Raw genomic sequence first — 25,137 nt, 5'->3', positions numbered from 1 at the left:
CCCCCCCCCCCCCCCCTCAGGTCCAGTGGGTGTTGTGTGTGTTTTAAAGCTCTTCTCTCTGGTCCCCCCCCCCCCCCCCCCCCCCCCCCCCCCTCAGGTCCAGTGGGTGTTGTGGGTGTTTTAAAGCTCTTCTCTCTGGTCCCCCCCCCCCCTCCCCTCAGGTCCAGTGGGTGTTGTGGGTGTTTTAAAGCTCTTCTCTCTGGTCCCCCCCCCCCCCCCCCCCCCCCCCCCCCTCAGGTCCAGTGGGTGTTGTGTGTGTTTTAAAGCTCTTCTCTCTGGTCTCCCCCCCCCCCCCTCCCCTCAGGTCCAGTGGGTGTTGTGTGTGTTTTAAAGCTCTTCTCTCTGGTCTCCCCCCCCCCCTCCCCTCAGGTCCAGTGGTGCTGTGTGTGTTTTAAAGCTCTTCTCTCTGGTCTCCCCCCCCCCCTCCCCTCAGGTCCAGTGGTGTTGTGTGTGTTTTAAAGCTCTTCTCTCTGGTCTCCCCCCCCCCCCTCCCCTCAGGTCCAGTGGGTGTTGTGTGGTTTTTTAAAGCTCTTCTCTCTGGTCTCCCCCCCCCCCCTCCCCTCAGGTCCGTGGGTGCTGTGTGTGTTTTAAAGCTCTTCTTTCTGGTCTCCCCCCCCCCCCTCCCCTCAGGTCCAGTGGGTGTTGTGTGTGTTTTAAAGCTCTTCTCTCTGGTCCTCCCCCCCCCCCCTCAGGTCCAGTGGGTGCTGTGCGTGCAGGAGAGTGTGTTGGATGCTGTGGTGTCCCCGTCTCAGGCTGCGCATGGCGGGGATGACGTGCCTGGCTCTGGCCAGCGATGGAAGACAGGGCCCAGGTGGAGGCCGCAGTAACAGGAGGCTCAGCAGCAGGGGGCCATGGTCAGTCACACACTGTTGAGAAGCCAAAGTGACAGAATAATGACACAATGACAGAGCCAAAGTGAACGTCTCTTCCTGTCCTTCTATGAATGGTGGTGATGGAGAGATATGTTACTTGTTTTGATCCTGTTTGAATTTTGCCACAGAGTACACATGTCCATTTTGTCAATTTAACTCTGCATGTCAAGAAAGTCACAGTTTGTCCTCAAACTGAAACGTAAGGTTTAGTTTTGTCAATCGACTACATCTCGTGTGGCACATTATACGTCACGCCATCAACAACATGAGACGTCACTTATGCGACTGGTTGTGCGTAGTCTTTCTGATTTATAACTTATAGTGCCACTGTTTTACCACAAACTGCCACTTTCTTGACTTGCAAAGTTATGTTTTAAATGACAAACATGATACAGTATGTGTATCCCGTGGCACAATTCAAACGGGATCAAAAAAAGTAAGGTCTGTCTCTGTTCTCCACCGTTCATATTTTTACAGACGCTGGTACACAGAGAAAGGCAGGAAGTGAGGTTCACTTTGGCTCTCTATTAGAAGACCAACTTGATATGTAAAACACAACATCACTCTTCACTCCTTCATGATAGTATCACAGTAAACACTGTTTTCCCACAGTTTGGAAGCTTACTGTGTGGGAATGATGATGACTTTGTGTTGAGGAGTCTTAACTGAAAGGGCAGCACTAGCCCCTCCCTCCCTCATTACCACCACTCAGGTGTCCAGAAGACATTGTTATGAGCTGTTTCATGTAGGAACTTTTTCCTTTTGACCGAACTACACCCGCTAGCTGCTAGCTACTGTAGTTCCTACATGAGACTGCAAAAGAAAATAGTTCCTACATGAAACTGCTCACAACAAAGTCTGTGCATTATTTTGAGTAACCAGGTCATGATTTGTGGAAAGAGACATTGCTGTTGAGTTTATCAAATGTATTTCTTTGGCACTTTGAGCACCACAAGCCGAGTGCCATCCAGTTCCATTGTATTGGAGAGAAGGCAGAAACTCTGTGGCCGATATCTCCAAAACTCAGGCAACTAACACAAAACGATATAGATGGATAAATAGCACTACAGGTGAGAGGGAAAATATGTATTTTGGATTTTAGGGTGAGCTGTCCCTTTAATTAAGTCCATTATTGGAATAGACTGGCTAGAGGAGTCAGGAGTCTGCACACACGTGACTTGAAGCAGGATTGATTTGTGTGACTGTGAGGCATGAGTGTGACTGTGAGGCATGAGTGTGGTGGTTGTAGTGACTGTGAGGCATGAGTGTGACTGTGAGCCATGAGTGTGACTGTGAGGCATGAGTGTGGTGGTTGTAGTGACTGTGAGGCATGAGTGTGACTGTGAGGCATGAGTGTGGTGGTTGTAGTGACTGTGAGGCATGAGTGTGACTGTGAGGCATGAGTGTGGTGGTTGTAGTGACTGTGAGGCATGAGTGTGGTGGTTGTAGTGACTGTGAGGCATGAGTGTGACTGTGAGGCATGAGTGTGGTGGTTGTAGTGACTGTGAGGCATGAGTGTGACTGTGAGGCATGAGTGTGGTGGTTGTAGTGACTGTGAGGCATGAGTGTGACTGTGAGGCATGAGTGTGGTGGTTGTAGTGACTGTGAGGCATGAGTGTGGTGGTTGTAGTGACTGTGAGGCATGAGTGTGGTGGTTGTAGTGACTGTGAGGCATGAGTGTGGTGGTTGTAGTGACTGTGAAGCATGAGTGTGGTGGTTGTAGCTCACTAGCATCCGTGACAGCATAAAGCATCACTTTGATATGTGACATCCAGATGAGAAAGTTTGAGCTTTGTACAACAACAACAACAACCCCACATGTGAAACAAAACTTGCCATTGTCAAACTTCCAGCGTCTGCTGTTGTCTTTCTCCATTCAGTTGATTCAGCCGTGTGCCGCGCCCACCTCCGGTGCCCAGTACCCCCCCCACCGTGCTGTGTGGGGCAGCCCCCTCCTCTGCCTGTGTGCTCACGCCCCCTGCTGGCCCGCTGCTGCCTCTCATGTCTTTCAGAAGCAACACAGAGGCCGTGTCTCTGGGTAAGGAAGCCTTCTGCATGTGGATGTGTGTGCGTAGCTATGATCGGACACTGGCAGGATCGCAAAATTCTAAGACACCAAAAAGCGTGCGTTCTCCACAGGAAACCACAGTCCACACGGCCAGGCAGCCTCCATCTGGACTGAAGACCTCACCCTGGCTCTGGAGACCGCAAAGAGGTACACTAACCCCCTCCTCCTCCCCCCCAGTCCATTTCTTTCCTCTTCTGCTCACTACTACTCCACCAAGTTATTTAAAAGAGGCTTAACGTAAACATAAGCGGCCGTGCACACCAAACGTGCGTGAGCGCTTTGGAAATCATGTCGAGAGCGCTTCCGATGCGCACAAAACACAGCGCACGGAACGTTTTTTTTGTGTGCTTTGTTTGTTTTCCCCCTCTAGTTGTGACTCAAAAACGAGTGAACCAGCCAGCCAGCTAGCTTGCTCTGCCTGTCACTGAGGTAAATAACGCTAGTGGAAGGAGAGGGCGGGGCTCTGCCTGTCACTGAGGTAAATAACGCTAGTGGGAGGAGAGGGCGGGGCTCTGCCTGTCACTGAGGTAAATAACACTAGTGGGAGGAGAGGGCGGGGCTCTGCCTGTCACTGAGGTAAATAACGCTAGTGGGAGGAGAGGGCGGGGCTCTGCCTGTCACTGAGGTAAATAACGCTAGTGGGAGGAGAGGGCGGGGCTCTGCCTGTCACTGAGGTAAATAACGCTAGTGGGAGGAGAGGGCGGGGCTCTGCCTGTCACTGAGGTAAATAACGCTAGTGGGAGGAGAGGGCGGGGCTCTGCCTGTCACTGAGGTAAATAACGCTAGTGGGAGGAGAGGGTGGGGCTCTGCCTGTCACTGAGGTAAATAACGCTAGTGGGAGGAGAGGGCGGGGCTCTGCCTGTCACTGAGGTAAATAACGCTAGTGGGAGGAGAGGGCGGGGCTCTGCCTGTCACTGAGGTAAATAACGCTAGTGGGAGGAGAGGGCGGGGCTCTGCCTGTCACTGAGGTAAATAACGCTAGTGGGAGGAGAGGGCGGGGGTTTGTGCCGGTAAGGAGGCCTAGCTTGCTAGTTTTGAGTGGTGCTTTGCAAATACAGAACTAAATCCCGGCGCGCTTTACAAATACAGAGTAACATTAAAATACACAAAGCTACGTTTATTTGACCTGTCATCCCAATTCAAAGGGCAATTTTAGATTATTTTTTTATGAACAATTAATTTGCTAGCCTGCCAAACACGCCTCATTGCTGTGGTGTTTCTGCACAGCACTACCCAGAGATTAAAGGAGAATTTCGTTTTTTTTTTAACCTGGAGCCCTCTCCTCACATTAATTAATTATTATCTGACGACTCACCCAGTGTTCTCCGCAGTGATTTGGACCGTCGTAGGCGTTATTGTGATCGAAATAGTACTCCAAGCCAGTCCTTGAATGCGCTCCGTCGGGGCCACATGGCAGCGTGTTCTTCCTCCATGTAAATAGACAGTTTTCTTCCCGTTTTTGACCCATATCGTCATTATATATATAAAGAAACATCAGACTGCTAATCTCCCCCGGGCTATTTACAACGGTATTTACAAGGATCCCATTTCCTCCTTTCGGGTCAGTGGCACCAACTCTCGTCAAGTCCCGCGAGACTTTCCTGCCGGCTGGCCTGTGGATGCTGTGGACTTATGTGGGCTTTTCTTTTGCGCGTGCATCCCTGCCTAGTCGCTTTGTTTACAGCACAAACTGTAGCTGAGCGTAAACAGGCAAGAGGCCGCGTGTCGTAAACTGCCACAAAACCATGATTGAGACGGCAGAATATGCTCTGTTATATTACCTATATTCAGAATGTTGTTATTTTGTGAGTAATATAGTGGAATATTAGTGTTTGTTATTCATCTTACCCTTTCTCTCCTCCTACCTTTCTTTGATTCATCATTCACTCCATTAATCCACTCCTCCAAACTACTCTGCGTCTTTTCATTCATCCCTCTCTTTCTGTCTGACTCCTCCCTCTCTTTCTGTCTGACTCCTCCCTCTATTTCTGTCTGACTCCTCCCTCTCTTTCTGTCTGACTCCTCCCTCTCTTTCTGTCTGACTCCTCCCTCTCTTTCTGTGTCTGACTCCTCCCTCTCTTTCTGTCTGACTCCTCCCTCTCTTTCTGTGTCTGACTCCTCCCTCTCTTTCTGTCTGACTCCTCCCTCTCTTTCTGTGTCTGACTCCTCCCTCTCTTTCTGTCTGACTCCTCCCTCTCTTTCTGTCTGACTCCTCCCTCTCTTTCTGTGTCTGACTCCTCCCTCTCTTTCTGTGTCTGACTCCTCCCTCTCTTTCTGTGTCTGACTCCTCCCTCTCTTTCTGTGTCTGACTCCTCCCTCTCTTTCTGTGTCTGACTCCTCCCTCTCTTTCTGTCTGACTCATCCCTCTCTTTCTGTCTGACTCCTCCCTCTCTTTCTGTCTGACTCCTCCCTCTCTTTCTGTCTGACTCCTCCCTCTCTTTTTGTGTCTGACTCCTCCCTCTCTTTCTGTCTGACTCCTCCCTCTCTTTCTGTCTGACTCCTCCCTCTCTTTCTGTCTGACTCCTCCCTCTCTTTCTGTGTCTGACTCCTCCCTCTCTTTCTGTCTGACTCCTCCCTCTCTTTCTGTGTCTGACTCCTCCCTCTCTTTCTGTCTGACTCCTCCCTCTCTTTCTGTCTGACTCCTCCCTCTCTTTCTGTCTGACTCCTCCCTCTCTTTCTGTCTGACTCATCCCTCTCTTTCTGTCTGACTCCTCCCTCTCTTTCTGTCTGACTCCTCCCTCTCTTTCTGTCTGACTCCTCCCTCTCTTTCTGTGTCTGACTCCTCCCTCTCTTTCTGTCTGACTCCTCCCTCTCTTTCTGTGTCTGACTCCTCCCTCTCTTTCTGTGTCTGACTCCTCCCTCTCTTTCTGTCTGACTCCTCCCTCTCTTTCTGTCTGACTCCCTCTCTTTCTGTGTCTGACTCCTCCCTCTCTTTCTGTGTCTGACTCCTCCCTCTCTTTCTGTCTGACTCCTCCCTCTCTTTCTGTGTCTGACTCCTCCCTCTCTTTCTGTCTGACTCCTCCCTCTCTTTCTGTCTGACTCCTCCGTCTCTTTCTGTCTGACTCCTCCCTCTCTTTCTGTGTCTGACTCCTCCCTCTCTTTCTGTCTGACTCCTCCCTCTCTTTCTGTGTCTGACTCCTCCCTCTCTTTCTGTGTCTGACTCCTCCCTCTCTTTCTGTGTCTGACTCCTCCCTCTATTTCTGTCTGACTCCTCCCTCTCGTTCTGTGTCTGACTCCTCCCTCTATTTCTGTCTGACTCCTCCCTCTCTTTCTGTGTCTGACTCCTCCCTCTCTTTCTGTGTCTGACTTCTCCCTCTATTTCTGTCTGACTCCTCCCTCTCTTTCTGTGTCTGACTTCTCCCTCTTTCTGTCTGACTCCTCCCTCTCTTTCTGTCTGACTCCTCCCTCTCTTTCTGTCTGACTCCTCCCTCTCTTTCTGTCTGACTCCTCCTATCCTCTCCTTTTCTCACCCTCTCCCATCCCTCTTTTTCTCTCCACTTTGTTTATATCCCTGGGTTCTTGTGCTCTCCACAGTCTGTCTGTAGGCTCAGTGTGGGTGAACTCCCACTCCGTCTCTGACCCCTGTCTGCCTGTGTCCGGTCACAAAGACAGCAGCACCTGCACCGATGGAGGACAGGAAGTAAGCTTTTCACTATGTTATCATGCAGTAAGGAGGTTACAGTGCACAAGTACTGCTAGTCTGCCAGCTAACAGCTAGTTAACATGCCAGCTGGCCCTCAGTCACAATGGAATTGTCATTATGTATGCCTATAGCGTTCCATTGAGTCATATGTCATCGTTCCATTTTTTAACTTGAGTACAAAATTCAGTTATTTGTCAAAGACTTTTGGCGAACAGTGTGGCTAGTCAACATTGGCAGGACATGACTTTAAGAAGTAGGAAAAAGAGGGTCACAGGTTTGAGCCCCTGTGTTACCTCTGGCTTGGTTGGGCGCCCATACAGACACAGTTGGTTGGATGGGAAGCCGGCGGGTTATGAGTACTAGCGCCTCCTCTGGTCGGCCGGGGAAAAAACCTCCTCTCTTCTCTCTACCAGGGTCTGTACCAGTTCCTGCGCCCCTCCTCCTCCTCCTCTCCTCTTCCTGGAATCCCTCATCAAAATCTGGACTACGCCAAATTTGGGACAGCAGCATCCCCAGCTATCATCCCTGACGGCTCTGACCCTGCCAGGTGTGTGTGTGTGTGTGTGTGTGTGTGTGCGTGCATCTAGATGCATATATAATGGCAGATCATAAGGCATTATAAAGCACAATAAGCACATTATGAGTATATGGTGATTAATAGAAGCAGAGCATGATATCATAAATGGAGTGTGATAAACATTTATGGGGCAGCTGTATATTTCCTGACATGTGGTTCTCAACGTGGGGTCCGTGGACCACCAGGGGTCCATACAGGCACGATTGGCTGGTGTCTGTGGGAGGGAAGCCGGATTAAGGGTATGCGTCCTGGTCGCTGCACTAGCGCCTCCTCTGGTCGGTCGGGATGCCTGAGGAAGGGAACTGGTGGGAATAGCGTGATCCTCCCACGTGCTACGTCCTGCCGGTGAAGCTCCCCGCTTTCAGGTGAAAAGAAGCGGCTTGCTACTGCGCATGTGTCGGAGGAAGCATGGTGCTAGTCTACGGCTCTCCCCAGATTGGCAGAGGGGGTGGAGCAGCGACCAGGGCAGCAGGGCCAAGTACAATTACGGAGAAAATGGGGGGAAATCAGAAGAAAAAACATCACCATAATTTAATTTTCAAAAGTCAACACAATTAGAGAATGTTGTTAAATGTTTTCTTTGCTTACAATATAGATAGACATCCTATCTGACAATACAGATATACATCCTATCTGACAATACAGATAGACATCCTATCTGACAATACAGATATGACAATACAGATAGACATCCTATCTGACAATACAGATAGACATCCTATCTGACAATACAGATATGACAATACAGATAGACATCCTATCTGACAATACAGATAGACATCCTATCTGACAATACAGATAGACATCCTATCTGACAATACAGATATGACAATACAGATAGACATCCTATCTGACAATACAGATATACATCCTATCTGACAATACAGATAGACATCCTATCTGACAATACAGATATGACAATACAGATAGACATCCTATCTGACAATACAGATAGACATCCTATCTGACAAGAAACATATTTTGAGTCCAAGAGACATCTCATCAAATGTGGTCCGTGGCCTTAATGTGGACTAAGTTAGGCTCCTCCTTGAGAAAGGTTGAGAATCACTGGTTTATGATAAGATATTAAACAATGTGATTTTCTTGCTAGATTTTCTGATGTTAGTCTCATGATTGTATTTTAAAGGGATAGTTCAGATTTTCTGATGTGAGGTTGTATGAGCTACGTGGCGACACTCCGTACTACATGATTGATTGAGTGATTGATTGATTTTATTGATGGATATAGCAGACAAAATCAAAGGGATAGACCTGTAGCAGTGTGAACACTTATCGCCAACATGCAGTAGAATGCAGCCAGCGCAGCTTTGACACTCCGTTCTGAGATCGTCACAGTGTAGAAAACATCACAAAAAGTCCAACCAGACTATAGTATCCAGCTCATCCACTTGGCAAGTGTAGCCTACTCTTCTTCTTTGTGTTTATTGACAGATCGCAAACCAACTAGATGCATACCGCCACCTATTGTGTATTTATTTTTATTTATTTTTTAAATAGCACACAATCCCACAACATGAGTACCTTCTGACTCTGTCTTTGCTCCTCAGACCTCTCGGAGGGCATACAGTCGGGTCTAAATAACACAATTCAGGCTTATAATAACGAGCAGTGCAGAAAAACTAAAGGCTTTTAGTAGTTTTGTAGTTAGAAACGGGACAAAGGAAACTCTCCAGTGGAGACAGTTAAACATGATCTGACGTAAGCTTAACTCATTTAATCCTTATTCATCTCTCTCTCTCTCTCTCTCTCTCTCTCTCTCTCTCTCTCTCTCTCTCTCTCTCTCTCTCTCTCTCTCTCTCTCCCTACCTCTCTCTGTCCCTCCCTCTCTTCACTTCCTCTCTGTGTGTATTTGTCGACCGGCCCCCTCCTCCTCTCCTCAGTGCCCCTAAGTCCTACCAGCAGTTTGTAGGAGGCAAGACGTGCAAGTCGGTTTCCGGCTGCAGTGTGGTGGTACGGCCACGGGGGGGCGACGGCGTGCTCGCCTACTGCCCAGCCGGAGGCATGAAGGACGTCCGCAACGCAGTGGAGGCTGCTGCCAAAGTCCAGCCTGGGTGAGAACTGCTGCTGGACAAATACACACACACACACACACACACACAAACACACACACACACACACACACACACACACACACACACACACACACACAATGTCCAACCTGAGAACACAAACATAAGGACACAAGTAGCTTTATAGTGAAACCATTGATGAGATTTTGGTCAGAATCAATTGATATGATGGCGAAATGACCACTATCACATCCACACTATCCACTATCACAGGGGTTCCCAAACCTTTACGTCCAAGTACTAGGGCTGTGGCGATTCACTTATCTCCCGATTCGATACTATCACGATTCTTGGGTGCCGATTCGATTTATATTGCGATTCTTAAGTATTGCGATTCTACGATTATTGCGATTCGATATTACGATTTATTGCGATTTTTGTTTATTTTTTTCTTTTCTTTTTTCAGTTTGTTTGCTTTTTTACACTAGATTAGAACATGGGAAAAGTTGAATCATACACTAGAGACTGTATATTATATATCATGAGTAGGGCTGGGCGATATAGTTAAAAACAGGGGCGGACTGGGATCATAATTCAGGCCGGGCATTAGATACCAAGCAGGCCAGGCCGATATGGGCCGACGCGCGTGAAATTTGGGCCGTTTGAAGCCCAATTTGGGCCGTTTGAAGCCAGATTTGGGCCGTTTGAAGTCCAATTTTACAATGAGATGCACCCACTTTAACCCTGAAGTGTAATTATTACTTCAGACTAACTAATAAAGTAATAAAACCACTAGTAAACCAGTAGGCGGCGCCTGGCCTGCTGTTCAGTGAGTGGCCTGACTGCAAGCACCCAAAAAAAAAAAAAAAAAAAAAAAAAATGCGATTATCGATTCTGGAATAAAAGATCTGATTCAAAAAATCGTGACATTAAAAATCGCGATACTTAGGTGAATCGATTTTTTCCCCTACCCCTACCAAGTACCACTACGAGCCAAACCAAATTTCCCACAGACCACTTCCCCGCCATAAAATTAAATTACCGTAGCTGATTTAACCATGCAATAGCAGCAGAGATGCTAAATGACAATGTAAGGCTACTAGCTGGTTCAAAAACAGACACGCACGCACACACACACACCTGACAACATTAGGCTGTGAACAAGAAGACCCATTTGGAAATATATTTCCCCCCGCCAAAATTTTGCCTATTGTCGAGTGTTATTCAGCTACCTTCCTGACAAAGTAGCATGACATGGTTGGTACAAATCGATTCCTTAAGTCTTCTAGTTTCATATGATACCAGAAACTTCACTCTGCCTTTAAAACTGAGCCTGCTGCAGCCTCTGAAAGTAAATGTTCCAAATTGTGATATTTCTCAAATATTGTGATATTGCAGAAAATCAGCCCAATCCGGCTGCTACTCAGAGCTAATGTGTATGTAAAAACTGTTGTCTGTAAAAAGAAATGCAATTCTCTGGCAGACCACCAGGCGGAGGACCACAGTTTGGGAACCAATGCACTCTCACATACACACATACACAGTATCCAGACAAGAGCTAGAAAGTGTTTGTTTTGCAACACTGCTTTGATTTGACCAATAATCAAAGTCCAACTTGACTTTGCAAGCTGATAAAAACACACATACACACACGCGCACACACACACACACACACACACACACACACACACACACACACACAGATCTACATCACGCACACACAAATTAGCACACAAGGAACACAGACACACAGTCGTCTGAAGTTGTTCAACGTCATTATCAGCCGTACACACAAGATGGTATGCAAAGACCCCTGCTCCGGCCATGTTGAAGATGAGCCAATGCAACCTTTTAGGTTTTAGGTTTAGGTGGACGGATTGGAAGGTCTGCACCCAGACAATCTCGTTACCATGTTATAATGTGATTATACTGAAATCACAAAGTACACAGCTTTCCCATGTCACTGCAGTATGAACCACCATGTTTACTAATACTTGGGTTCAAGCCATTGAATTATATTATTTTATTCTGAATCTCTGTGTATATACAGTACAGGGATTTCCCAAAGCAGGATATGAGAGCTACACATAAACGATTGATCTTGAATGACACTCAGGAAATAAGCTTAGGAACGTAAACACTGTTGTCAGTGTCTGTAGCTCAGCTTGTCCATAATCTCCGTCTTCTCTTAACATTCTTTTGCACTTCTAGCTGGATGAAAAAAAGCCCGTCTGCACGCGCTCAGTCGCTCTACTCCCTGGCCAAGGGCTTGGGGGCGAAGAGGCGGGACATAGCCGTGTCGATCAACGCGCAGACTGGCCTCTCATTGGAAGAGTCAGACAAAGAGGTGGAGCTTAGCGTTGCCAGGCTCAGCTATTGGGCCGCTTGCTGCGACAAAATCCATGGAGGAGCACCGGTGAGACATTTTTTGTGTTTGGGAGAAAACCCACACACGCATTTAGCAGTCAAAACATGCAACATCAATAGTACCTGAGGACATCTCAATCTGCTCGTGAGCACAGTTGTTTATGTGACACTGGGCGCGGATTGCTTGTGTCACATGAATACCTGGCGCACCTTTGTGACGCAATGATCTTCAGAGAAGAAATCTGTGTAGTGTCAGAAACTCATTTGATCGTTCCCCATATAGGGAACTATATGATAAACACTACATATAGTTCACTATATGATAACATGATAAACACCACATGGGGAATAGTGAGTGAGTGAATGAGTGAACCATTCCGAATGCAGCTTATATACATATCGCCTGATGAATATATATTAAAAAAAGTAATCTAATTAATTAGAGGCTTTGTAATTAAGTAATCTAAATTAATCGCATTTTCATCGCATATCAATATTTGACACAAGAAGCAAAATTTTTCAATTCAAATGGATTTTGGCATATGAGTGAATCAGTGAATAGGTACTAGTAGTACTTTATTTGGCACATAGCCGTCAGTAGACTGAATTAATGACCAATTTACAGGTTAAAAAGCAAACATGAGCACAGGTTAAAATGCTCAATCAGCACAGGTTAAAATGCAGACATCATAGTAGCTTCACTAACTAAAATAGAACTTTCAGTCATAAACAAAAGGAGACCAGACCAACAGGACATGTTCTGGGGTATGGAGGAGGTTCAGGAGTAAGGTATGGTATGGGGGAGAGTTCTGATAGCGACATGTTTTTGCGAGGGGATTGTTCAGTTAGAACAGACGGTACATGTTGCTGTATTTGCACTTATCAGACGTGAACTTACTCATCTTGCCTCTTGAACCCCGTCATCTGGTCGAGTGTGGGTTGGCGACTCTGCTTAACGTTAGCATGATCAGCGGCTAAGTTAGCGTTACATGTACCTCTGGCTTCCACGCAGCTGCAACATGTTTAGCATTGAGGTGATAACGGAGGCTTGAAGTGAAGTGCTGATATGCAAAATGTTTGTCATTACAGCGCACTTCCCACATGTGGGGCTTTGTTGTCTGATGTCACTCAATGCACGTTGTGCATCAGTATGATCGGTATGCCTGGAATTCGTCCACTGAGAAACGTTCCGTGGTCTCTGTAGACGCGTTATTTTTTCTGTAATTAATTACCGTAATCTAAATTAACTTGTTGAAGTCCTAGCCCTAATATATACAGTATATATATACAGTATATTGCCCAATGAATATTTATATCGCCTGATGAAATATATGTCGCCCGTTTCCTTCCTTGCTCTTACTTCCTGGTTGTCTCCCTCCCTCTGTCAGCCCGTCCCCCAGCCCGGCTCGGCCTTCTCCCTCCCGGAAGCTCTGGGAGTGGTGGGGCTCGTCCTCCCCGACGACAGGCCCCTCCTCTCCATGGTCACGCTGCTCGGGGCGACCGTCGCCATGGGCAACGCCGTCGTCATGGTGCCCAGTCAGAAGCACCCGCTGCCAGCCTTGACGTTTATCCAGGTGGGGGTAATTGCTGTAACTGTTTATTGAAGGAGGCCGTCCTTCAAACAGGGTATCCAGGTTCCAGCTAAAGTCAATGATCTATATTTGAATTAGTGTTAAAATGACAAAACATTTCTGTGTGAACTGTCGTGTTTATCAGGCTGTGCATATGTGTGTCAGGGTTTCCACGGCTCCTCAAAGCATCGTAAAAGTCTCAAATCCAATCATCTGAATTTTAGACCTTAAATTGGACCACATGTATATAAAAAGTCTTGAATATGATTTTGCCAGGCCTTAAATGGTTTGGGTTATGAAGTTAACGTTACTTTTATAAAGTTGTATTCTTCAGCCTCACTGCACATTCCGACAGCGCGAGAAACACTCACATGTACATGTTGTGACTCGTGTACTCACCACGCGCTGAAATGCGCTGTGTGCAGTCATCAGTACAGCGCATGCACCTCATGACAAACCAGGAAGTAACTTTTGTTACTCTGTTAGTTTGTTTACTCTTTGTTAGTTCTCGGTGTGTGGATTTACTTCGAAAATGACCGTTTCACATATCTTTGGATTATATTATAACGCACACACACTCAGAGGAGGTTTTTCCAGTGAGGCATAGGAGGATGGTCCTCCTCTATTAGATTGGGGATTTTATATAAAAAAAAAATATATTAAAAAAATATATTTTTTATTTTTATTTTTATATTTTTCATTTTTCATATTTTTTTTTATAATAAAATATCAATCAAATGTGTTTTTTCTTATGTGCAGACGCTCATTTTTTCATTCATTATATAGCTCCATGCAGACGAGTCACTCTGGCCCTGGTCCCAGCATGGGGGAGGGGATAAAAAAACACCCGCCCTGTGGGCTTGATTTATTTGGTAATTTATCTAATGAAAAAATAAGATTGGTTGAAAAAGACTTGCAATTCACAGAAAACAGTGAGAGTGATGTGTTTTCCAACGAATCAGATTGAGGAGGAGGGGAGCTCTCCCTTAGCCCGTGAAACCAGGTGAAACCCTAATTGGTTGTTGTTTGATTGATAGATTGCTTGACATTGATTGACATTCTGTATTGTCCAATGCTGAATACGTCTGAAAATCGGCAACGTTGTTCCACTGCCTGGTCTGTGGTCACGCTGAATCAAGGAGGTGAAATCCACTGCTTGACCTGACAGGAAGGATTTACTGAGACAGTTAGCAGCATATCATATTTCCCTCTTATTTTTATTTACTTTTTTATCAATCAGTAAGTGTTCACAAGCCAGACAGTCGTTGATATTGGATTACCACCAAAACGAGTTTCGAGTTGCGGGGAGAATTGAGCTGCGCGATACGGGCTTTTTGCAATGTCAGAAAACTGGAATATTTGCAACGTCTCGACTGCAGCGTTTCCCCTACAGACAGCACGGATATTCAAGTAAGTCAATTGATTTCAAGTTATCCGAACCTTCTATTAAATTCGGCGTGGAAATGGTTCACCGAGCAGCGCTATTTTTGTCGTATTGAAGTTTCATCCTGTAATTTCTTATACTAAAACCCGCGAAGCTTTAATTCACACATTTTTTAACTGAATTTGGCCTGTAAATCGATAGCTGACAGCGGGCTCAATTTTAAAGCTTGAGTGGTGATCTTTATATCATATGAAAGTAGAAGAAATAAGGAATCGATTGGGATGAAGCATGTCAACCTAGGATGTCGGGAAGGGGGGGTAAATAACGCTCCAAAGTTGATAACTAAATGAGTAGTGCAGCACTGTGCACATGAAGACACACTCTCGTTCCAGATGCAATTAAGTGTAATTTAACGCTATTTGACAACAGTTTCGGCCATAGACTTTGTCAAGTATCATACAAACAGTGCAAGACAGCCATTATAAAGACAGGTTAGCTGATTGAATGGACAACACCTGTCTTGTGAAAGCACACCTGAGTGTGAGACATCATAGGATGAATCAAAACATTGATGTCACAGGTAGGCTGTATACCATAATATATCATGAATCTATGTGAATAAATAGATTTATATAAATAGTAATCACAGCCTAATGCATAGAGATAAATCCTGAAACCTTCTCGCAACAGTTCTAGCCTAAGCCAGTGGTTTTCAAAGTGGGGTCCCCAGCAAAAAGGGGGGATAATCTATTTTCACTATAATTCCATGCCATCCATAAGTAACACAATCTAAGATAGTGTAGAAGTGAGTAACTAGGCTAATTATAACCATAACAGCACAAATAATTGACAAAAATCTCGAAATAAATATACAGTATTTACTCTGAGAAATGAAATAATGAGAAAAGGAACAATTATTGATGGTTAAAACTGAATAATGACATCACAACAGTCTAATCCTAATGCTAATTTAAAATGAGATTTGGGCGTTTTGGGCAAAAACTGCTTGTGGGTGAGAGTATCAGCAGCAGAGCACACGTCATATTTTCCCTGGGACCGCCTCAGGTGCCAGGTGCTGTTCCGTCCTGTAGTCCTCTCACTGGGTGCTAATGCAATGCTCCTCACTGGGTGGAAAGCTAAGAGGCTTGACAGCATGGGAAACATGGCAAATACACATGCGCGCACGCGCGCACACGTGAAAAAAAAACCCCAAATTTTTTTCGGCGGCGACCTTAGGTCGCCGCCGAAAAGGGGCGGCGACCTTCGGTCGCCGCACTAGCTTCCTCCCCTGCTTCCAAGGTCACCAGCCACCACTGACACACATACATAACACACACACACATATTGTGTGTGTGTGTGTGTGTGTGCACGGGTGTGAACCTGTCTGTGTGTGCATGCATGGGTTAGCGTCTCTAAACATTGATTTGATCTTTGTAATGCCTCCTCTTCTTCTTCTCTAGGTGCTCCAGGCTTCCGACCTGCCCGCAGGCCTGGTAAACATCGTTACAGGAAGCCGAGATCAGCTGACGGCTGCTCTGGCCAATCACAGTGTCATCAAGGCCATCTGGTACTGGGGCAGCGGTGAGGTAAAGACAAAGGCCTGCACATGCACAGTAGGGGTTTCACAGAATAGTCGACTATCAAAACCACTAGTGGACACTGTGCATCATTGTAGAGACTAACACCTCTTCCACTAGCCCCATTTGATAAGACTTTGTCCCGTGCAGGGTCCCCCATCTGATAAGATATTTGCTTTTAGATGTTTTATTACAGAAAGTGTATGAAACCCATCACCAAATAGTCATACATTCTGTCAATGCGATAGGTCTACTTATGGATGGAATTAGAGTGAAAATAAATTATTCCCCTTTTTTCTGGGGACCCCCTAGAACCACTGAAGGATCCCTGGGGGTCCCCGGACCCCACTTTGAGAGCCACTGCCTTAGTGCATCAGTACCTGCAGTACACCTGTGTCTCTGCTCCCTTAGGGCTGTCAGTACCTGCAGTACACCTGTCTCTCTGCTCCCTTAGGGCTGTCAGTACCTGCAGTACACCTGTGTCTCTGCTCCCTTAGGGCTGTCAGTACCTGCAGTACACCTGTCTCTCTGCTCCCTTAGGGCTGTCAGTACCTGCAGTACACCTGTCTCTCTGCTCCCTTAGGGCTGTCAGTACCTGCAGTACACCTGTGTCTCTGCTCCCTTAGGGCTGTCAGTACCTGCAGTACACCTGTGCCGGCCCTCTGAAGACCCTGAGGCTGCACCGGCAGATTGAGGGGGAGGACAGCGGGATGGACTGGACTCGCCCTCATCCCGCCCTCCTGGAAGACATGTGGAGGAACGCCGTCCAATGGAAGAGCGTCTGGATCCCTACTGCCTAGAGAGAGAGAGAGAGAGAGAGAGAGAGAGATGGAGGTAGGGGAAAGAGTGACAGATAGCCACCATTTCTTAATCTTTAGAGGGTGCAAAGCCTGCCCTCTTGATCTGATCTGAAAGTTAATTTCTTACTGTCTTTGCCAGAATAACAAAAGTGCATCAGGTGGAAAGAATAGTGTAGATTGGGGATTTCATTTTCATTCATTAGTTTATTTCACAGGGACAATGCACACCAATCAACAGTAAAACTGTAAGTGAGCCAGAGTTAGCCTGGACGGCTAGTTTCCATCTGCTGTCCCTGGCCAGATGTTGCCAGATGTTGCCTGAAATTTCAAAAAATTAAAATGCATGTGTTACAAGATCAAACAAATACTAGTGACTCATTAGATGCACAGATACCGGGTCCGATACTGTGCTCATGTACTCGTACTCGTACAACCGCAGCCCCAATGTAACGTTAACCTGAAAATAGAAACAGGCTCACAGGTGATAATGCATTCCAGAGAAGCTTCACTGTTCACACACAGCATGTTTTAACCAGAGAAGCTTCACTGTTCACACACAGCATGTTTTGTCCAGAGAAGCTTCACTGTTCACACACAGCATGTTTTACCTTGCCTGGAATGCTTTTTGTGAAGGGGAAAAACGTCACCTGACTATTGACTGTTGCACCTGACGTTAGCCTAGCAGCCGCTAACGTTAGCGGCAGGAGGTTAATCAGCTGGTTAGCACTTCTAGCAGACAAAACAGTGTTGTGGAACAAGCGACGTCTTACCAGATATTTCCAGTACCTGTCCGGTATAAGCCATACTGCCTTTAAGATCGCTGTTACAGTAACGTCAATTCACTGATTACAAAGTCGTATTTCTCCACCGGCACTTTCTTCTTCGTTAGGTTGTATTGATGATGTGTTCAAGCTCCACTCAGTAAAAATGAGTATTGGGCGATCGTGATGTGTTCATAAGTAATGTATAAAATTTAGTTTGTGGCGAGAAACTTGAATAAATAAATACAGTTGTTTTTGAAGGAGAACTTTGTTGATGTTTTCACAGCAATATAAAATGTATATGGAGATTGTAGTAAATAATAACATAATTGTGCCTTAACATATGCTTAAAGGCATTTCAACAACAACAAAAAACATATCGGTCGACCCCTTATTAAATACTCATATCGGTACTCGGTATCGGCAAATACCAAAATGTAAGTACTTGTACTTGGTCTAAAAAAAGTGGCATTGGTGCATCCTGGACTTTGGAAGGAAAGAGGGGAACAGCCCTCAGGGATTTAGCAACAGAGAGGGTATGAACAAGAGGGAGAGAGACCAAGAAAACACAAATCTGGAGGATTTATTTTGAGGAGTTAGAGATGCAGAGGCTATCAAGGGTCATTCCTTTTTTCTTTTCTTTTTTTTTTTTTCTTTTTTTTGCGTTTTTAAAATAAAATCTTATGTAACGCACTTAACACGTTCACTGCCAATGGCGAGTTGACTCGTCAAAAAAATTCCAACGGTTCACTGCCAATGACGAGTTGAGACGTCAAAAAAAAAAAAAAAAAAAAAAATTGACGGTGCTACGTGGATCAATGCCCCCCACGTCTCCTATAAAAATATTGGAGCGACCGAACGTGTACAACCCATTCCACCGACCCACTAAGTGGCGACAGTGCTCTCCATTCTAGAGGAAGGCAAGCAAAAAGCAGTGAGGAAGCCATTCTCATGAAAATGGATTGGCGAAAACGCTTTCGCGCTTGGGAGCTGGCGGTGGGGTTTTGCAAATTTGCATAATAGATTACGGGTGGAACACACTTTGAAACACGCAGCATAAATAAGACCAGAATCGCAAAAGCTTCATCAAAGCTCTCAGAACCCCAAGAAACGAGCGAGCCCATCCATCCAGACTTGCCCAGCGGCCGCCAGGCAGACAGGCAGACAGGCACAGCAGCAGCAAAGCAGTGAGCCTGGTGACGCGAGGTTACAGCAGCAGCAGCAACGAGCTTGTGACACGCCCGCTGCAGCCAAGAAGAACACACACGGAGGGAGGAGTTTGAAGGAGAGGGGTGTTTCCTGCTGTTATGGAGGAAATTACTGTTCAAAACTATTGTTTAGATGTCTGACGTCTTACTGATGCCAAAAATGAATGGTTAAAGTGACTGTTCTATCGAATTTCACAAAAAGCCGTTTATCTCAGAATAAATTTACAGACGCTGAAACCATGCTGTATTCAACTGCTAATGCTTACATAACTACTAACTCTACAAACTAACTCTTTTAGACAGAGAAAGCACACATTCTATTAGTTCTTTTGAGATATTGTGTGTTCACAAAATCCTAACAGAAACGAATCCTCGGCTCTTGAAAGATGAGCCAGAATCCTCAAAAAAAAACTCTGGCAGAAGCTAACTACAGTTTTGAAAAACGGCTGGCAGTGAATGTGTTAAAAGAGACAGACAGGCAGCCATGAGGATTTGGCGGGATGTTTGCCAAAATCTTAAAAGTACTTCCTTTCATTAAGGTCACATGTTACCAGTGTGGGATGGGCTCTTAAAAGGGAATCTCCATCTTAAAACAGAATTTAAACCTGACAATCCTCCTATGCAAAAGGTGAAGTCACTGGGCTCTATCGTTGCAGCGGCGCAGTTTCTAGGCCGAGCGCCAGCCGCAGCGCAAAGCAGTGGGCGTGGAAAGGCGCACTTGATATCGTCGTGCTGGCGCTAGATGCAGCCCAAAGCATTACAACCACGCCTTTTAGGCGTAAAATTATGCACCGTCATGCTCATTGGATAAGTGCAATAAACGAATCGCACGCTTGCCTTTTTAGCTCCAATTCCAGTGATCCCGCAAAACCAGACGAAAGCCAAACGCTCTGCCCCCCCCCCCCCTCCCTTCATCCAGTCTGTCTGTCTGCATTATAGGCTATTATTCCATATTATTATGCTTCTCAAACCAATCTAACTGCAGTTTCAATACTGCAAGCATGTAAATACGCTACACTATAGCAAGATCAAAGTGAAAATAATGTTCTAAAGGCATCAGCTACAAAAATATAGCCTATCCCTATATGATGAGATTAATTTTATATTGGTGAAAGTTTGTTCAGAATGATATCGTTTTCTCTCCCCTGCTGCAGGTAGAATGATGCACATAAATATACCCTACATTATGTAAAGTCATTGCATAAATGTGTTTTTATTGTAAAACTAAATGTGAAGTTGGGCAAAGTTATTGGAGCGGACATCACAGTATAGCACATGACAGTAGAAGCGCGTTCTGAAGCGCGTTCCTCTGACACTTATCTAAATGACGTTAAATCGACAAAGGATATATATAGGCCCAGGAGGACATATATGTTTCACTTAGGGTGGTGTTTTAATTTCGATTATTTATTTGGTCCAATATTGAAATGTTCTACAATTGCAGGCTGTGTTACCATTACACATTATTTTAGATCGACCTTTTATATCTATTTCGCCTCATTTAGTTGCTATTTAGTAGCGAAATTGAGTACCCAATTGCATGCTGGGGCATTCACAGGCAGTCAGAGAGAGACAGTCGTATTGTGCCTGTCAGACTGCCTGCAGCCTCAAAGCGGTACACGGAGTTGTTTTACCCAGGCTGGACGCGTTGTCACACAGGCTTGTGACAGTAACTCAACGCGGAAGGATTTATTTCACAATAAACTGGTAAACGCACACCAATGCCTGCTCCTGTCAGTAGGAGAGAGGGAGAGAGTGACACAGGTAAGGGTGACAGAGGAGAGAGGGGAGGAATAGGCCTGCTTTTCAAAGGCGCAAGGCGCTAAATTAACGCCAGCTCGGAAGATAGGTATTTAGCGCCGACACGCCCACTTTGGCCCATTCTGGGACTGCGCCACGCCCATTCGGCCTAAAGCGCATTTGGCAGCGTAAAGCCATATTGATATCGTCCCAAAACAGGCGCAAGGCACGTTTTTTTGCGTTTAAGGCCCGTTTTAGCGCCGAAGGCCTGTGGGAGAATAGGGCCCAATATTTACAGCTCCGGGATTTGCTTCTTGTTCATTGAAACTGAAACAATCTCGTCTCTCTACTTCCTGTTCATAAAACGGTTGGATTTTCCTTTTAAATAGGCAATATAATAATAAAATAAAATTAATACATTTACCCAGTGTTGTAGTCAAGTCACTATATCTCGAAACCAAGTCGAGTCTCGTGTCCCCAGTGTTCGAGTCCAAGTCACCAAAGAAGAGTCCCAATCAAGTCCCCATATACCCGAGTCCGGAGTTAGCCTACTGAACATGAGTGTGAATCCACATGTAGGTGGGACACACGTGCCCGCCCCTTGCACAAAATTGAATAATGTCACAGTATTAAATAATATAGCTATCAATATCTTATGTCAAATTATTAGGGCCTATTACAAAGAAGACGAAAAACTGTCTTTATCAAAGTCTAAGTCCCTCTAGCTCTAAAGTCTTTGTTTCGTTTGCAGGCGAGCACAGTTGACGTTTTCTGTGCTCAGATAGTTTAAGTCGATGTAGCCTTGGATCAAAAAGTATTCGGAAGCAAGCAATACTTTAGGTCTTTGTATGAGACGTCTTGAAGTACCAGAGAGTCGTGGGTAGAAACACGTACTGTTTGATTGTCGTAGTGTAGAAGCAAAGATTTTTTTCTACCACAAAACGTTTGTGTTTTTTTCCAACTCAATATACAATGATAAAGACCTCAACTTCTGTCAGTGAAGAGTTTGTCTATCATGTGTGAACTCATCCCACTGTGCTACTATATAGATCTTCAATACTGTACAATGTGATACTGTAGCTTTCTGCCCGTACAGAAGGCGTTAACATTCCCAGTGAGACCTAGGATGGCAAACGTACATCCATCCAGTCCATGTCTTCACATGTCACATGATCTCACTGTCTGTCTGAAAAGCCATAATTAAAAGATTATCACTTCATAAACTTGCAGTCTCTTGTTCTCTTTATATTTCTCACTTGTTATTTTCTCTCTGTATGGAGCAAGGTTCCCACGGCTCCCTGAAATCCTTGAAAGTTTGTGAAAATAGACAGATCATGGAAAGTGCTTGAATTAATATATTTTGTGCAAGAATAGAAACTGAAGTTCTATTGATTTTTTTGTATTACTGTTAGTAAATACGTGTAACACAGCACAGTTGAGATGTGGTAACAGTAAGTACCCTTGATCTGCGTCTCCAGCTATACTGCGTTGGGTCCTTGAACTGGATGTTGAAGGTGTGGGAAGTCTTATCAGACGTATTTTACAGTAAACGTCACGTAACACTTTCAGTTGCTAGTTCCTGTTTTCTCTCCCTAGTTCCTTTTCCATAACTGTTTCCAGAGAGGAGAGCGCTGCAATAAACTCACAGTCAGCCGTTTCCATGGCCACAAGACTCCGCCCCCGGCAATAGAAGAACAAAACAGGACGGACTTGGAACTGTAGAGTGCTGAGTCACGGCCATGACACGGCAGAATCAACCCTGACTCCAGTTTTGACTTGTGACAAAGCAAAAAAAGAGGGGAGAGACGAGGTCACTGTCTAAACCGCCCAATCACTTTTTGTACAGTAAATAAAGACAGAATAGGAGAATAGGAGACCGAATGTGCAAGGGAACAGGCCTGAGCAGTGTTACCCCATGTAACCCACATGTTGTTAAAGTGCTAAAGTGCTATTCATCCTCTTGTTTTATGGAACATACAACATATTTCCCCACATTATTCTATGTTACACTATTTTATAAAGCGAGAGATGAAAAGTTAAAAAGAACTACAAAGCAAAGTATGAAGTATTATCACGTGTAAAGTGGACCAGTCCTTAGCTGAACATGAACAACTTCCCATGTTGATTAAAGTTGGTTTATAAGTTAGCCCAACGGCCGGCGCTCCGACCATCCAGGAATGTTGATTTGAATGGGAATGCCCATTCTATCCATTCATATTCTGAGACTTTGAAGCCAAGTAACATACAATTGCTGTGAGTGACAACTACCACTATATATAACTACAACTCAGTGTTGTGAGTGCATCATATTTTCTAGCATGTGTCGTGTCAGTAAGACTTGGACCCTCCCTCCCCAATTCAATGGGAGTTCATTGCCATGATTTACCCACAGAAGCACCTATATTTGTACTCTGGTTGAAAAATAACTTATTTTCAACTCTACATCAACCTAAAGGGTATTTCCTCACTCAGTCGTTCAATTTTGCAACACTACTGTTTTTTCCAGTAATGTTGCAAAATGATATGGCATAATAATAGGCGTGTTTCCATTACACTCAGAAATGCGCAAAATCGAAATATCGCAATAGAAAGTGGGTAATGGAAACATGTAAATTTCGAAAAACCTCCCAAATATCGCAAAACGTTTTTGCGCTCTCATGAGGTGGTTTTTCAGACGTGTCGATATAGCAGTATATCGCAAAAGTGTAATGGAAACAGCTTTTTCGCATTAGCACGTCATGTGACCCATACGTCGTGACGTAGAGGAGGGGTCACGTGACGCAGTTCTCTTTGTTTGTTCAAATGGCGGCTGGCTACAAACATGACACGGTATGTGTGGACAGAAGAGGAGACAACGATTTTTCTAAACCTCATTAGGGAGGACAATATAACCAGCATATTAGACAGCAAACAACAGAGGAATGCAGACTGTTATAGGGAGTTAGAAAGGAAAATGAGGGAGAAGGGGTTCAATAAACCGTGGCAAAATCTCCGCAGCAAGTGGAAAACTTTAAAGCAACGCTACCTATCAGAACGACGCCTGTTGTGCAAGAGCGGAGCCGGGGGAAAGGCTAAAGTAAAGTTTAACTTTTACGGTGCCATGGACAGCATTTTAGGTCATCGGCCCATCGTGCAATCATTGGCGTCAGTTATCAACAGCATGGGTAAGTCCCAATTCTTTCATTTTTATATGGCCTGAAGTCAGCAAATGTGCTAACGTGAACATGCATGATAACGCTAGGGACAGCTTAGTTACCATCTGTTGTAGGCCTGATTTAGATGTTGTAGTGCTACTATTGTAATTATATTCCATTATGTATTCCATGAATTATTAGATGCTGATGCCGAGGCAGACGAAGACGCCGACGATGAGGAACCAATTCCGGGGACTAGTACCACGGATTCGGAGGGTAAGCCAAGAATTTGCCATCTTTTAAAGTCACACCATATTGGCTGGCTGATTAGATCAGAAAAGAAATAGGACAATAACAAAGTGGGCTTACCGTCGTGACTATTTGTTTGCTGCTTTATTCCCTCTTAATATCTATCCTGCAAACCTGATCTGCCCAAATACAAAAAATAAACACTTAATTTGAGGAGAAAATGAAACGAGTAGTTAAAAAATATAAACTAGAGATTTTACACAGAACTATTCTTTTATCTGTCTTTCTGCAAAAGTTTCAGGTACATGTAAGATGCTTTCAAAAATAATTGAAGGTTCCAAATATCACAAAATGTACCAAGAGCAGTCTATTGACACACTAATACAGGAGGAAAAAAAGAATAAACATCCAAGACAATTTATATAAAAACTCTTTAGACTTTTGCACAGTATTGTGTATATATTTATTTATCTCATTATCCCTTCTTCTTGTCATTATAGCATCCTTTGATGTTTTGCCCATGCCGCTCCACGGCCCTGATGACGCCCCTGTGCCAGAAGAGGAAGCATCATCTCTACCCACACCTACACCTCAAGAGGCATGGAGACTGCCAAAGAAGCGTAGAGCCTCAACTACATCAGTGCACATGAGCCTGATGAGGGATCAAGCAAAACAAGATCAGGCCACCCTAAGCGCGATTTCTGATGCGCTTAATCGAGCAGTTCAATGTTTAGAGAGGGCAACAGATGTAGCAGAGCGCCATGCTCATGCTCTAGAAGTGATGGCTGAAGCTCGGCCTTTCCCCCAGCAACCACCTTCAGCATACAATCCCTACTTCCAAGGGCAGCAGCCTTTTGTGTACCACAACCAAGCACCTCCATCATATCAGCAGCAGCCTCCTCCTACATCTCCCTCAGATGAGTGGGGAGGTGATCCCCAGTCTTACAGAACATACCAAGCTTTGTAGGTCATAACACATACAACCAAGCTACCATGTTGCTATGTTAGTCACTTTAATGTTATTTACCTGTAAGTTTACATGCAACAGTTAATTGCACTAACTTTAACTAGGGATGTTGACGTTTTTGAGCTTTAATATGTGTGTACACAAACAGAGGCCCTCAGGTAGGCTACACTGACTGACTGACTGACTGAC

General features: G+C 45.0%; 1 protein-coding gene and 1 long non-coding RNA gene across 2 annotated transcripts in view; both read left to right on the top strand.

Moving 5' to 3' along the window:
- aldh16a1 (aldehyde dehydrogenase 16 family, member A1) overlaps nucleotides 1–18,182 on the top strand; it is a 33,127-nt gene extending 14,945 nt beyond the window's left edge. The window contains 14 exon segments of the mRNA XM_083649891.1: nucleotides 693–743; nucleotides 745–798; nucleotides 800–826; nucleotides 828–854; nucleotides 2,753–2,794; nucleotides 2,796–2,910; nucleotides 3,012–3,087; nucleotides 6,475–6,580; nucleotides 6,997–7,130; nucleotides 9,062–9,232; nucleotides 11,402–11,606; nucleotides 12,946–13,131; nucleotides 15,973–16,098; nucleotides 16,716–18,182. Of these exon segments, the coding sequence (XP_083506017.1) occupies nucleotides 693–743; nucleotides 745–798; nucleotides 800–826; nucleotides 828–854; nucleotides 2,753–2,794; nucleotides 2,796–2,910; nucleotides 3,012–3,087; nucleotides 6,475–6,580; nucleotides 6,997–7,130; nucleotides 9,062–9,232; nucleotides 11,402–11,606; nucleotides 12,946–13,131; nucleotides 15,973–16,098; nucleotides 16,716–16,889 (1,494 nt within the window). The 3' untranslated portion in view covers nucleotides 16,890–18,182.
- Nucleotides 18,183–23,430: 5,248 nt separating this feature from the next.
- LOC310787641 lies at nucleotides 23,431–25,137 on the top strand. Its single transcript, XR_014553269.1, has 3 exons — nucleotides 23,431–23,762; nucleotides 23,934–24,008; nucleotides 24,482–25,137. It is a non-coding gene; the product is annotated as an uncharacterized lncRNA (long non-coding RNA).

Source organism: Poromitra crassiceps (assembly GCF_964638095.1).
Source record: "Poromitra crassiceps genome assembly, chromosome: 13".
Lineage (NCBI taxonomy): Eukaryota > Metazoa > Chordata > Actinopteri > Beryciformes > Melamphaidae > Poromitra > Poromitra crassiceps.
This window is presented reverse-complemented; position numbering and strand designations above follow the sequence as displayed.